Consider the following 14,396-nt stretch of genomic DNA (forward strand, 5'->3'; position numbering starts at 1 on the left):
TGGGAAAGTTTATGTTATACATATGCTTCAAATTTTAAAAAAAGAAAAAGAGAGAGACAAAAGAGAATGACAAATGCAATGCATGAACCTGGACTGGATCTAATAATAATGGAGGAGACTATGCTCAAAAGGACATTATTGGGACGTAAGAAAGAATTCTGTCAATGTTAAATTTCTTGAACTTGATAACTATACTTAAGTGAAGACAGGTATACCTCATTTTACCATGCTTCACTCGACTGCTCTTTACAGATACTGCATTTTTTTTTTACAAATTGACAACCTGTGTTGAACAAGTCTATAGGCACCACTTTACTAACAAGAGTATGTCAAAATCTGGTAACTGTCACAATATTTCAAACTCATTATTATTGTGTCTGTTACGATGGTCTGTGACCAGAAATCTTTGATGTTACTGCTGTAATTGTTTTGGGGTGCCACAAAATGCACCCATAAGAGACAGCAAATTTGATTGATAAATGTTGCATGTGTTCTGACTCCTCCAACAAATGGCCATTCCCCCATCTCTCTCCCTCTCCTCTGGCTTCCTTACTGCTTAAGATACAACATTATTGAAATTAGGCCAATTAATAACCCTACGACAGTCTCTAAGTGTTCAAGTGAAAAGAAGAGTCAAACACATCTCTTAATTTAAATCAAAAGCTACAAATAAAATTTATTTGGAAGGGTAAGGGGTCCCAAATTACCAATAACATTTTAAAAAAGAATGAGGATGGAGGACTCTCTCACTTCCTGACTTAAAAACATAGTACTTCGCTACAGTGAAGTATATTTATTTTAAAAAAAATAAAAATAAAAATAAAAAAACAGCATAGTACTGGATAAAGATAGACATATTGACCAATGAAATAGAATTGAGAATTCAGGAGTAGACCCTCACATGTACAATCAAATGATTTTTGACAAGGCTGTCAAAACCCATCCAGATGGGTCCAGTCTATTCAATGAATGGTGCTGGGAGAACTGGATATCTGCAGCTAAAAGAAAGAGGACTCCTATCTCACATGTTATACAAAAAGTAACTCGAAATGGATCAAGGACCTAAATATAAAAGCTGGAACCATAAAATTTCCTGGAAGAAAAATGTAGGGAAACACCTTCAAGATCTTATGGTAGGTGGTGGATTCTTAAATCATACACCAAAAGCACAAGCAATGAAAGAAAAAACAGATAAACAGAATCTCCTCAAAATGTGTGCTTCAAATGACTTTGTTAAGAAGGTGAAAAAGGGAGAAAATTTTCAGAAACCACATATCCAGTAAGGATTTGAACTCCATGCTATATAAAAAGATCATACAAATCAATGATAAAGAGATCATAGAAATGATTAAAAAAAACAGGCAACCCAATTTAAAAATGGGCAAAAGACTTGAGCAGATATTTTTCCAAAGAAGAAATACAAATGGCCAAAAAGCACAAGAAATGATGTTCAACATCACTAGCTTTTAGGGACATGTAGATCAAACAACAAGATATCATTTCACACTTTATTTTTTTTTTTAAAGATTTATTTATTTTTATTTATTTATTTCCCCTTCCCTCCCCCGGTTGTCTGTTTTCTGTGTCTTTTTGCTGCGTCTTGTTTCTTGTTTCTTTGTCCGCTTCTGTTGTCGGCAGCGGCACGGGAAGTGTGGGCGGCGCCATTCCTGGGCAGGCTGCTCCCTCCTTCGCGCTGGGCGGCTCTCCTTATGGGTGCACTCCTTGCGCGTGAGGCTCCCCTATGCGGGGGACACCCTGCGTGGCGCGGCACTCCTTGCGCGCATCAGCACTGCGCATGGGCCAGCTCCACACGGGTCAAGGAGGCCCGGGGCTTGAACTGCGGGCCTCCCATGTGGTAGACGGACGCCCTAACCACTGGGCCAAAGTCCGTTTCCCGCATTTCACACTTTACAGAATGGATATTATTAAAAACAGAAAACTACATGTGTTAGAGAGGATGCGGAAAAATAGGAATACTCACTCCTTCACTACTGGTGGGAATGTAAAATGGTGCAGCTACCGTAGAGGACAGTTTGGGGGTTCCTCAGTAAACAAAGAAGTGCCATATGAGTTGGCAATTCCGCTACTAGGAATATATTCTGAAGAAGTAAAAGGACATTAACAGATATTTGCACACTGATGTTCATAGTGGACTTATTCACAAATGCTAAAAGATGGAAACAATTCAAGTCCATCAACTGATGAATGGATAAACAAAGAGTGGTATACACATATGATGGAAAAGAATTTAGCCATAAGAAGAAATGAATTTGGACTGCATATGACAACATGGATGAACCTCGACAAAATTATGTTGAGTGAAATAAGTCAGACTCAAAAGGACAAATACTGTGTGGTCTCACTAATATGAACTAAATATGATGAGTAAACTTATGGAGTTAAACTCCAGGGTATAGATTACTAGGAGGACAGAGTGTGGTTTGAAAAGAAGGAGCTGGTGCTAAATATATGTAGGATTTTTAATAATGTGGGGAAAGGGTTAGAGTTGATGGTAACACATTAGAGTAGTTACCATAATGGGGTAGTCTAGGGAGGTTAATGTCAATTAAAAAAAAGACTAGAGGATAATCTAGGAATTGTATAACATGATTTCAGTGATGGATGATGATTGTGGTTAACAGTACATCTATTTCAAGATGTTAAGAATATGGACATACATGGAAAAATACAACTAATTTTATATATAGAATATAATTAACAGGAATACTGTAATATTTTTACAGCACTGGCAAAGAACATACTAAAGCAATGCTAAGGATCAATAATAGGGGTGTCTAAGAGGATATGGGATTTTTTCCTTTTGGAATAATGAAAAGGTTCTAAAATGGACTGAGCTGATGATAACACATCTATGATAAAACTGAGAGTATACATTTTGGATAGATTGTAAAAGGCAGGGGACTGTATAACACAATGAACCCTGTGGTGAATAATGGACTATGGTTAACAGTACAAATATGAGAACATTCTCTCATGACCTATAACAAATATACAATACTAATACACGGTGTTAATAATAGGGTGATTTGTGGAATAACACACTAAATATAAGCTATGACTATAAACAGCAGTAATATGATGACTTTTTTCATCAGTTGTAACAAATGTGTCACGATAATGTAAGGTGTTGGTGGCAGGGCAATGTATGGTAATCCTGTATGGTATGCATGATTATTTTATAAACTCTCAACTTTTAAAATAATTTTTGTAATTTTTAAAAAAAGCTGTAAATGTTTAAGCTTAGGGAGGAAGGCATGCTGAGAGCCAAAATAGGCACAAGATAGGCCTCTTGTGCCAGTTAGCCAAGCTATGAAGGCAAAGGAAAAGGTCTTGAAAGAAATTAAAAGTGCTTCTCCAGTGAACACACAAATGATAAGAAAGCAAAACAGCCTTGTAGTAGTTTGAGTCTTTTGTGGACCCCAGAAAATTATATTATTAAATTAGTCCATTCCTGAGGGCATGAATCTATTATGAATCTTGGATTAGATTAGATTCAGTTAAAGGCCATTTGATTAGATTACTCCAGTAAGGCAGAGTAGAGGGTAAGTCTCAATCTTCTTTCTGGAGCCCTTTATAAATGGAAAGAATATACAGGGGAAAAGGCCACAGAGAAAGAGAGGAATCCGGAGAGGTTGACATAGAAAGCTATAAGACCAAGCGGCAGAAATCAACAGAACCCAGGAGAGAAGCAACAAACTGGAAGGAGAAGACAGAGATCTGCAGACACTGCCATGTACCTGATCAACCACAGCTGCAGCTTGGGGACAAAGCATCTCCTCATGATGCCTTGATTTGCACACATTCACAGTCTCAGAACCATAAGCTTATAAGTAAATAAATCCCTATCATAAAAGCCAACCTAGTTCTGGTATATTGCCTTGGTGGCCATTAGCAAACTAAAACATGCCTTATTTCTGTTATGGAGAAAGTTTTAGTGGTCTGGATAGAATATCAAACTGGCCATTACATTCCCTTAAGCCAAAGCCTAATCCAGAGCAAGGCCTTAACTCTCTTCAATTCTATGAAAGCTAAAAGCAGTGAAGAAGCTGCAGAAGAAAAGTAAGAAGCTAGTAGAGGTTGGTTCATAATGCTATTGCACACTTAATAGACTGCAGTATAGTTAGCCTACTTTTATATGACCTGGAAACCAAAAATACTAGTGTGATTCACTTTATTACAGTGGTCTGGAAACAAACGTGCAATATCTCCAAGGAATGCCTGTGTCTTTGATCTGAGGAAATGCACATGGAAGTATGAAGTGTTCAAGGAGAAAGATGTATACAACCTACTCTCAAATGTTTAGAAAATAGATAAATAGATGGATGGATAGATAGGTGGGTAGGGAGAATGATACAGCAAATGTGGCAAAACATTAAAAGTTGGTGGATCTGGGTTTCTGAAGGGGTGAGGGTTTTTTGAGGTCTCTGTATGAGTTTTATGCTTATTTTTTGCAACTGTCCTATAAGTATGAAATTACTTAAAAATTAAAAGTTTAAGAAAAAAACTATGCAACTAAACAATTTATACTACAGTTGCTATAAACCTGCTGTTATATTTAATAGTACCTATACCAATTCACTCTCTGCTGGCATCAAGAAAGTCATCTGAAAGATAATTAATCTCTACTCAAGAAAAAACGGATTTAGCTTGTTTGCTAGAAAGAGAGGTGCATTCAAACACTGATTTTGGATAACCCCCGAAGTAACCATAACTACTACTGGCTGGCATCGAGTACCATAAAAGTTTAAATACATGGACAAGAAAAGGTATCTACTGATTCCTCCCATCTTATACTTGCGGGTCAGGGGCAAGTTTCTTAAAAGAAAGGAATATTTCATTTAATCAAATAATGTGCCTTCTGAACAAGAGCAGCTCATACAGTCTTTGAGAGAAAGGACAGTCAAGGGAAGAATTTAATTTTGTCTGGAACCATGAACAATGTATGATCCTGGAAATGGCTTCACCCTTTCAACACCTCTATCTCACACTGTTAATACAGAGAGAAAGAAACCCAACCAGACAATAGCATGTGCTTGTTTCTTGGACTTCCAAATTTTATACCTTTGTTTAAAAAGGTTTTAGAATTCAAGCACAACATAACTCAATAAAATGTTTAGATAAAAAAATAAAAGCACAGGGGTTAAGAGAAAAAGATAATCTTCCATTACTTTTCTATATAGACATACCAATTTTAGAAAGTGGATTCTATTTCATGCCTTAATAATTATCTAGGTCCCAATGGACCTGCCCTAGGAGAGATACAAAGGCACTAATACAAAGACTAGGACACTAGGATAATGTAATTTCTTAAAGATCTAGTTATTAGCGCTGTCTTAATACTGTTTAGTATCAGATAATTTAGGAAGTAATTAAGTATGCCATCTTGGATATCCAGTACTGTCTGTTTATAAATCATTTCCTCAAAAGAAGAGGAATTAATCAATTGGAGAGTAATAAACAATAAGGAAAAAGTGTCTCCAAAATTAGTGAATATAAAAAAGCATATCTGATTCCTACATAACCATTTAAATTCCATTTTACTGCACAAAGAAAGATACTTTATATTCTCATCAAGAGTTTTTAAAAAATGAATAATCTGCCTTCTTCATCTCCATAATACTCCCTAATGTAAACAGAGATATTTGGTTTCATTAAAAGTTACCTTTTTTCTTAAGTAAGAGTTGGAGGTTTTCAGAAGTTTCTCTACCTCTCCTGCAAGATCTCTGCACATCTCTGAGGAGCCCATGCAGCCAAGAGTACAAAGTGCTAGCCCCTGTACATATTGCGTGCTATGATTAAGATCACTGCAAAAGAAAGGAAGGTAGAAATGAACACACTCTGCTTGGTACTCCCCATGAAGAAGATTCACAGTCTAATGAGTTATCTCAGAAGGACTACAGATTTCTCTCATAATAGAGATAATCAATAGGATTCTTCTTATAGAAATTGTTTATTCTAACTTTATTAATAAATTATCAACATAGTAAACTAACTGACAACCCCTCCTATGGGCGTACAGCCCAATGTTTCCAAATATCAAAACACAGAAATTGGACATGTTACGTGTTGCATGTTATGGACAATCCACTTTAGAAAACGCACCACTGATAGTAAAATTGGCAATGATAGGAATATAAAGCAAAACCATACCTGTAGAACATTTTTAATACACTACTACTAACTAAAAAAAATTTAAGACATATATTAACAAAAACCCTTTTTAAAAAAATCAGAAAACACAATCTCTACTTCTAGAGCATTAAGAAGACCCACACATCACAACAAAAGTTTAGTTATACTCTGAAACCTTTTGTCTTATGCCATAGTAGTAACCTTAATATTACATTAAATATTTTTCATACTTTTATTCAAAAGAAGAATAACTATTCATTACTATGACAAAATTGAACTGATAAAACTACTTTTAACAAACTAAGCTAGATATTTACAGTAAGCCACATTATCTGGTGGTAAATATACACAGAATCCTATTTCTAACAGTCACTGATTTACTGTCCACAAGTCTCTTGCCAAAGGAAGTATATTTTCAAGGAAGCTAAAGTACTAAAAGTCTGAATCTGTAAACTCAACAATATATTATAATCAATTCTTGCTCTTCAGAAGCTGCATTATCATATGTTATGCTACTTTTACCAGCTTTAAGAACATTTTAATAACCTTTAGTCAAATGATTCTCAAAGTGTAGTTTATGGATCTTTGGGTGTCCCCACGACTGTTTCAGGGATTCCATGAGGTCCAAACTATTTTCATAATACTAAGACATTATTTGTTAACTGTACTGACATTTGCATTGATGGTGCAAAAGCAGTGACAGAAAAATCTCCTGGTGTATTAGCAAAGATCAAGGTAAACTATACTAGTAGTCATTGTATCCAATGTTACACACTCACAGTAAAAAAATAAAATAAGGCAGTTCCATTTAAGACTGCCCAAGACAAAGAATTTAAAATGTTTAGTTTTATTAAATCTCAACTCTTAATTACATATCTTTTTTGAGGTACCAGGGGACAGGGATTGAACCCAGGACCTTGCATGTGAGAAGCCGGCCCTCAGCCACTGAATCACATCAGCTTCCCCAAGTTTTGTTTGTTTTTGCCTATTGTTTGTTCTTGTCACTTCAGGAGGCACCAGAAACCGAACACAGGACCTCTCATGTAGGAGGCAGGTGCTCAATCACTTGAGTCACATCTGGTCCCAACTACATCTTTTTTTTTTTTTAAGATTTATTTTACTTATTTCTCTCCAAATCCCTCGTAGTTTGTACTTGGTGTGTGCTGTGTCTTTAGGAGGCACCAGGAACTGAATCTGTGACCTCCAGGTGGGAGGGAGGCACCTAATCACTTCAGTCACCTCCACTCCCTGCTTTGTTGCATCTCTCATGTTTTTCTTCTTGTGTCTCTTGTTGCCTCATCTTGTGTCAGTTTGCCATGTCTGTTCATCACGCCAGCTCTCTAACTTCTTTAGGAACCAGAGCTCAGATGCCTGAGCCACATCCGCTTCCCTACATATCTTTTAATACTCTAAAAAATAAAATTGGAAATCCATATAAAGTACTTCTGGTACATATCAAAGTAAAATGGTTGTCTTGGGGAAAGGTAGTTATGCAACTGTATTTGCAAGCTGAACTATGAAGTAGTTGTTTTATTTTTAAATCATGGAACATCATTTTTATTTGAAAAATAACAGACTTATGGTTATTAAGATTAGGGTTTAAAAAAAACATTCGGTATCTGGCAGACAATGAGTCAAGTGAGCTTCCTATTACTTCAAGAACAACCGCCAATATTGTGGCCAATGATAAAATCCAAGCCTTCAAGTGAAAATTAGAATTTTAGTAAACTTGTATTACTACTATGAACTTGACAATCTATCAATACTTTTTCTCTCTTTTTTGTTTTTAGGCGGTACCAGGGATTGAACCCAAGATCGCATACATGCAAAGCAGGTGCTCAATCAATGAGCTTCACCCATTTCCCTACCAATATTTTTCTAATGAGATAAATGGCATATTAACCAATGTGAATTTTTAATATTCTGTAATGAAATGTATTGACATTTGGAAGACCTGCGTAACTCAGTAAACAAATATTTTCTAATACAAAACCATGCATGTATAAAAGATTCACTAAAAGTGTAAGATATACTAATGGGTTTTAATGTGACAAGGCATCAGAAGTTCACTGATAAAAGTGTCAGAATGTATGTTGCAACTAACATATAAGAAACCACAATTTGTAGAGTTTTGGTATAGTAACTAAGTCACAATTATTTTAAACGACTATTAAAATATTCTTCCCTTTTCCAACTACATTCTATACATTTTCTTTATATATTTCAATCAAAACAATGTAACATAAGAAATTAAAAGCAGAGGGAAGCAGATGTGGCTCAAGCAATTGGGCTCCAGTCTACCATTTGGGAGGTCCGGGGTTCGATATCCAGGCCTCCTGGTGAAGGCAAGCTGGCCCACATGGTGAGGTGCCCCACAGGGAGTGCCAGCCCATGCAGGAGTGCTGGCCAACACAGAGAACTGACACAGCAAGATGACACAACAAATATAGACAGTAAGAGACTTAGCAAACCAGGGAGCTGAGGTGGCCCAACAGAATAATTGCCTCTCTCCCACTCCAGAAGGTCCTAGGATCAGTCCCTGGAGCCACCTAATGAGAATACAAGCAGACACAGAAGAACACACAGCAAATGGACACAGAGAACAAACAATTGAGGGAAGGGGGCAAAATAAATAAATCTTTGGGAAAAAAAATTAAATGCAGAAGCAGATAAAATCATCTAGTCATCTTCCATTAGGCCAGACCTTAAAGAGATTTATAAAAATGTATGTTGGGGTTGGGGTTGGCCAATTTGCTAGTTCTGCTGCCCTCTTAAGATCTGACTGCCAAATAAATCATCCTCATGTCAAAAAAAAAAAAAAAAAGGAAAATAATGCCACTCTTCTCACTATATTTCTTTTGTTTCGGGAAAATAGTTTGTTTCATAAAAATTTTATTTATGTTGGCATGTAATGGAATCATTATTTGGTATTTTAAAATGAATTAATAAATGTTTTTAGTCTTCCCTCAAAACGAAGGAAGGAAAAGAAGGTGAAATATAAATTAGCCAGGTTTGCTACTTTTCACCAATGTGAATAAGAAAAAAAATTCTGGTATAGTGAAGCTTGATTATTAACTATGACTTTAATATTTAGACCCTAAATCCGCAAGAATATTTGGCTGATTTTTCATTTAGTTTTCAATGATTAAGGATATTCACATAATGAAAGTTCTTAAATATTAGGTACAATTTTTTAAAGATTCAAGTCCAAGATCTTTAATTTATTAAATAAGAGTTTATTTAGGCCAATGATCAATGAAGCAAATGCTCATTAAGCATAAAAACTGCTGGTAGACTACAATATTCTATAACACCAAAAAAAGAAAAAGGGAGGGAAAAAAAATATTCTTTAATGAATGGGAGAAAAAAGAGCTAAAGTCCATTAACTGAGCTTGGAACAAAGTGCCAGATCAATGGTCAAATGAAAAGTCACTCTCTCCTAAATTCTCTAGGGGTTTGGCTGGTTCTCATTCTTCAATTTTTATCAACCTAAAAACTCACATTTAAGTTTGGAATTAACTCTAATGAATTAGCTGCTATGTAGAACTGCCAAATTACCAGCATGTGACTGAAAGCCTGAGTAAGTAATAAGGGCACAGAGCACAAAAGAACAAGAATTTTAAAACTCTCTCAGAGGTCTGTCCCAAAATAAATATATAAAAGAATGAGATTGAACAGCAAGGATTTCTGTCCATTTTGTTCACTCTCTATCCCCAGTGCCTAGAATAGCTTCTGCACATAGGCATGCAATAAATATTTGTTGAATGAATGAATTAATTAACTTAATATTTTCATTATTAATACTTATTTCAAGGCCCAAAAGAATTTACCCAAAACTAAGTTCACAGTCTCAACATATTAAAAATGACATTCTATAATTACAACCAAATCATATTTCTCATTTTCGAATTTTCTGTTACCCATCAAAAAAATTTAAGGTTGAACATTATTTACCACAGAAAAGGAAAGTTCTCAATGTCTGCAAATGTGATCATGTATATCCCCCTGCTTCTATACATTCTGTCAAATATATAAATAGGCAAATGAGAAAGAATCTAAAAAGGCAATTAACCTGACAGACAAATCAAAACTAAACTAAAATGAAACCAGAAAGCACCTTTAACCCTTTATGGTAATCAGAACTTCCATAGCTTTGGAACAGAATATTCCTATAGAAGGGACACTGGGAAGAACTGCCAATTCTCTGGCTCAGGTCCTCTAAGCTTTCCATATGGTAAGTCTTCCTCAGTTTGTAAGCAAAACAAACATGCCTGGACTAGTATATCAGCAAAATAACCATCAGAGAAAAAAACGATACACACTAATTCACAGAGCTAAGTTTAATTCCATCCAACTGACATTTCAGTGGATTAGACAGCTGACAAAGCAAGATTTCTCACTTTTTACCTTTAGATGATATTTACTGAGAAAATACACTGGTAATTCTTTAAGAAGTGTAAAGTTTCATTATTGATAGTTCTCAAATAACGAGGGAAAATTTTAAAAGCCCAGACGTTACCAATGCTTCTCTTTTCTACAAAGGCCCAAATGTTTATTTCATTGCTAAACTGTGTTCCTCTGCCTGAAGATGCAAAGCAATCCCTTCATTTAACAAGGTTATACCTTCAGAAGTGTTAATCCTTTGCTTACCTATTTACATACAAGCTACTGAACCAAGAGCAATTCAAATATATTCTGGACAATAAATATAAAATCAGTAAATAGAAGCCCTTGATGCCATATATTATAAGAAAAACCTAAGAGAGCCAAGCAGATGTTAGAGGAAAAATTAAGACTTACTTCTTGATACAGTTGGTCATGAGAAGATGGACATCTTGTCTTTCATCTAACAGCAGCATTGCCCCTAAATAGCCAATCCGTTTGTCTGTGAATTTTTGAGAGGCAATAAGCTTGAGGCACTCCAACTGCAAAAAAGAAATTACTATCACAATCTAGGAAAGTAATGGCTTTAACCCAGAATTGGTGGGTGACTAAAGTAAACAAACATACACCTGTGTCTTCAAACTATCTAATTAAAAGACAACGATCTTTGGGTATCTTCATAATAGAAATCAAGTTCTAGAGTACATTATTTAATCAAGTCCTATGATATTTACCATTCAAATAATCTGTGAATTTTATCTTAGTTCTATAGACTCATCGAAACGTAAATTAGTAAAGTATTATAAGACATTAAAAAATCCTCACAGGGCCCACTTGATGGAATAGAGGAGAGTATGGGCCATGATGTGAACCAATGTATATGAGGTGCAGAGGTGCCCAAAGATGTACTTACCAAATCCAATGGATGTGTCATGATGATGGGAACGAGTGTTGTTGGGGGGGGGGAGAGGGGGGGTGGGGGGGGTGGGGTTGAATGGGACCTCACATATATATTTTTAATGTAATATTATTACAAAGTCAATAAAAAATAAAAAAATTAAAAAAAAAAAAAAAGACATTAAAAAAACAAATTCCTAACTTAATCCTCAAGTTCTATAAAATGAGCACCTAACTCATATGCATTTAAAAAGTGGTTCCTATGTTGACTATCAAAAAACTTATAAATAACTGGAAATACATCAAAGTGTCAAATACTGCCTTAAACATTGGAAATATACTATTGAAAAAGAGACAAGGTACTAACTTTTATTAATGTGGAAAGTGCTACATTTAGGGCTTGAACCTTAAGTAATATGGGAGACATGAAAGATTAGGAATCAAATACAGAAAAGAAAAAAAAAAATTCCAGAGGAAAATTTAGTAGTGGAATTAACCTGAAATGTTTTATATGATTTCTTGTTAGAAATAACTCCTCAGGGCTTAAGAGTCCTTGTAGTTAATTAAATAGCTTGACTCCGTACTTAGCCTCTTAAAAGTCGCAATCACTAATACACTTTATCATTCCATTTTGAAAAGCATGGTAGAAGCCAAGCATTCCCTCTACGGCAGTCGTTTTCAAAGGGTGTACACAAGTAAGAAGAGTCTTGCAAACTGTGCTTCCACTTGGAATCACTGCATTCCAAGAAAAGGTGCTCAAATGGAGACTTCTGTACACAGAAAGCTATAACCACGTGAAACTACTTTTCATATGAATTTGTCTAATAAGTTTGAAAGTGAAATTGTGTAAAGTGAAACAGTTCACAAATAACAAAAATAAACTCACCTTTAAATTTTCTTCCCAAGTTATTTAAAAACTGTTCTCACAATGTACCTGCATTTAAAAAAAATCTCAAAGGTAGTATGACTATCCTACCATGACTATCCTACCATGAGCATGTCAAAAAAAAAAAACCCAAGGGGAGAATAATAACCAGGATCAAAAAAAAAAAAAACTTATATGTCTGTAAGACAGAAAAAGATTATATAACAACCCTTCCCTTATTTCTATACATTCTACTTCAATTTAAAACATAATTTATGAAATAGAAGTTGATAAAAGTCATTTTTACAATGCCAACCAAAAAATTACTGCTGAACTAAATGAATGAGAAAATCAAAAGCTAAAACATTGTTAGAAAAATGATTTACTCTTTTTCAAACTGAAGGTCTTAAAATCTCCCCATTAAATAGTTCCATGAATAAATATTTCACTGGTAGAAGAAAATGTTCCAAGAATCAGACATGACTGAAGTTTCATCATGCTCACTGAATCTTTTCAGGGCAAATACAAGGCATTACACAAATGAATTATTCAAAAACGTTTTATGAAGATGACCTAATGATTACAACAGACTATCAGGCATTAACAATACTTTGTATTTTTTAGGGCCACATTTTAAGAGAATCATATTAAAAGTCATCAGTTATTGGTGAATAGAATTTGTTGCTTTTTATGACAATTGTTTAAAACTTACCTAAAAACTGAACAGTAACAAAAACTAAAATTTAAACAAACACTAAATTAATTCCTTATAAAATTCCCCATTAGTACAGTGACTCTGATCAAGAACAAGCATTTGGTTTTTCTGTGAGTGACAAATGTGAGGGAAAATAAAAGATTATATGAATAGAAATGGCATCTGATAAATGTCCAGTGAAGGTTTAACTCTGATTACATGTTACACTTGGTGGCCAGCAACAGTGATGAGAAAATATCCTATTTCAGCATTAAGAGTGTTATCAAAGTATTAGAACACTGAAAGGGAAAAAAAAAAGATAAACACTAGAGGAAAAAAATCTACAATGAAGAGGTGACGTAGGGAAACGACATCCATTTTTGAGCAGCAATCATTAATAACACAACTCAACGCTCATACATGAATTAAAGAACAGAAGAAAAGTAGTAATCAATTAAATGTGTTTGCCCCTAAGGCAGCAATCTCAATAGCACCTAGTACTATACTCAAAGATACTTGAAAAACCCTCCACAAACATTTCTAAACTACAAATCTAGCAAGTGCTATAAAGACCAAAGCAGAGTTCAGTTTTTATACTCATAACATCACAGAGTTAATGTAAAACTTGTTTTTACTCTGAATTCTCTGAGCAAAGTCAAAAGACAAATGACAACCTGGGAAAAAATACATGCAACTCATTTTACAGATGTAAGATCCTATATAACAGGCTCCTACATAACGATTTTGGGAAAAAAGACCAACACTCCAATATAAAAATGGGCAAAAAATATGAACAGCTCAACAGCTCACAGAAAACAATAGCTCAGACACATGAAATGGAGCTCAATACTCATAAAAGAAATGCAAATCCAACTTGGTAAATTTACTTATAAAATCACTGAACTGTACACTGCAGAAAGGTGAATTACATGATATACAAAATATGCCTCAAAAAGTTATTGAAAGAGGGAAACGGACTTTGGCCCAGTTGTTAGGGCGTCCGTTTACCACATGGGAGGTCCGCGGTTCAAACCCCGGGCCTCCTTGACCCGTGTGGAGCTGGCCATGCGCAGTGCTGATGCGCGCAAGGAGTGCCGTGCCACGCAAGGGTGTCCCCCGCGTGCGGGAGCCCCACGCGCAAGGAGTGCGCCCGTGAGGAAAGCCGCCCAGCATGAAAAGAAAGTGCAGCCTGCCCAGGAATGGTGCCGCCCACACTTCCCGTGCCGCTGACGACAACAGAAGCGGACAAAGAAACAAGACGCAGCAAATAGACACCAAGAACAGACAACCAGGGGAGGGGGGAAATTAAATAAATAAATAAATCTTTAAAAAAAAAAAAAAAGTTATTGAAAGAGAAGCAGAAGGCTATTATATATTAATAAAACAGACAATCCACGAGAAATA

At 35.4% G+C, this 14,396-nt stretch overlaps 1 protein-coding gene across 2 annotated transcripts in view; it reads right to left on the reverse strand.

The window, feature by feature from the left end:
* AP1G1 (adaptor related protein complex 1 subunit gamma 1) overlaps nt 1-14,396 on the reverse strand; it is a 130,348-nt gene that overhangs the window by 53,321 nt on the left and 62,631 nt on the right. For both annotated transcript variants that reach the window (XM_058279770.2, XM_071209097.1), the window contains 2 exons: nt 10,954-11,078; nt 5,684-5,825 (listed from right to left, as the gene is read on the reverse strand). In XM_058279770.2, coding sequence (XP_058135753.1) covers nt 5,684-5,825; nt 10,954-11,078 — 267 coding nt within the window. The remainder of the gene's footprint in view (nt 1-5,683; nt 5,826-10,953; nt 11,079-14,396) is intronic.

Source organism: Dasypus novemcinctus, chromosome 18 (genome assembly GCF_030445035.2).
Source record: "Dasypus novemcinctus isolate mDasNov1 chromosome 18, mDasNov1.1.hap2, whole genome shotgun sequence".
Classification (NCBI taxonomy): domain Eukaryota; kingdom Metazoa; phylum Chordata; class Mammalia; order Cingulata; family Dasypodidae; genus Dasypus; species Dasypus novemcinctus.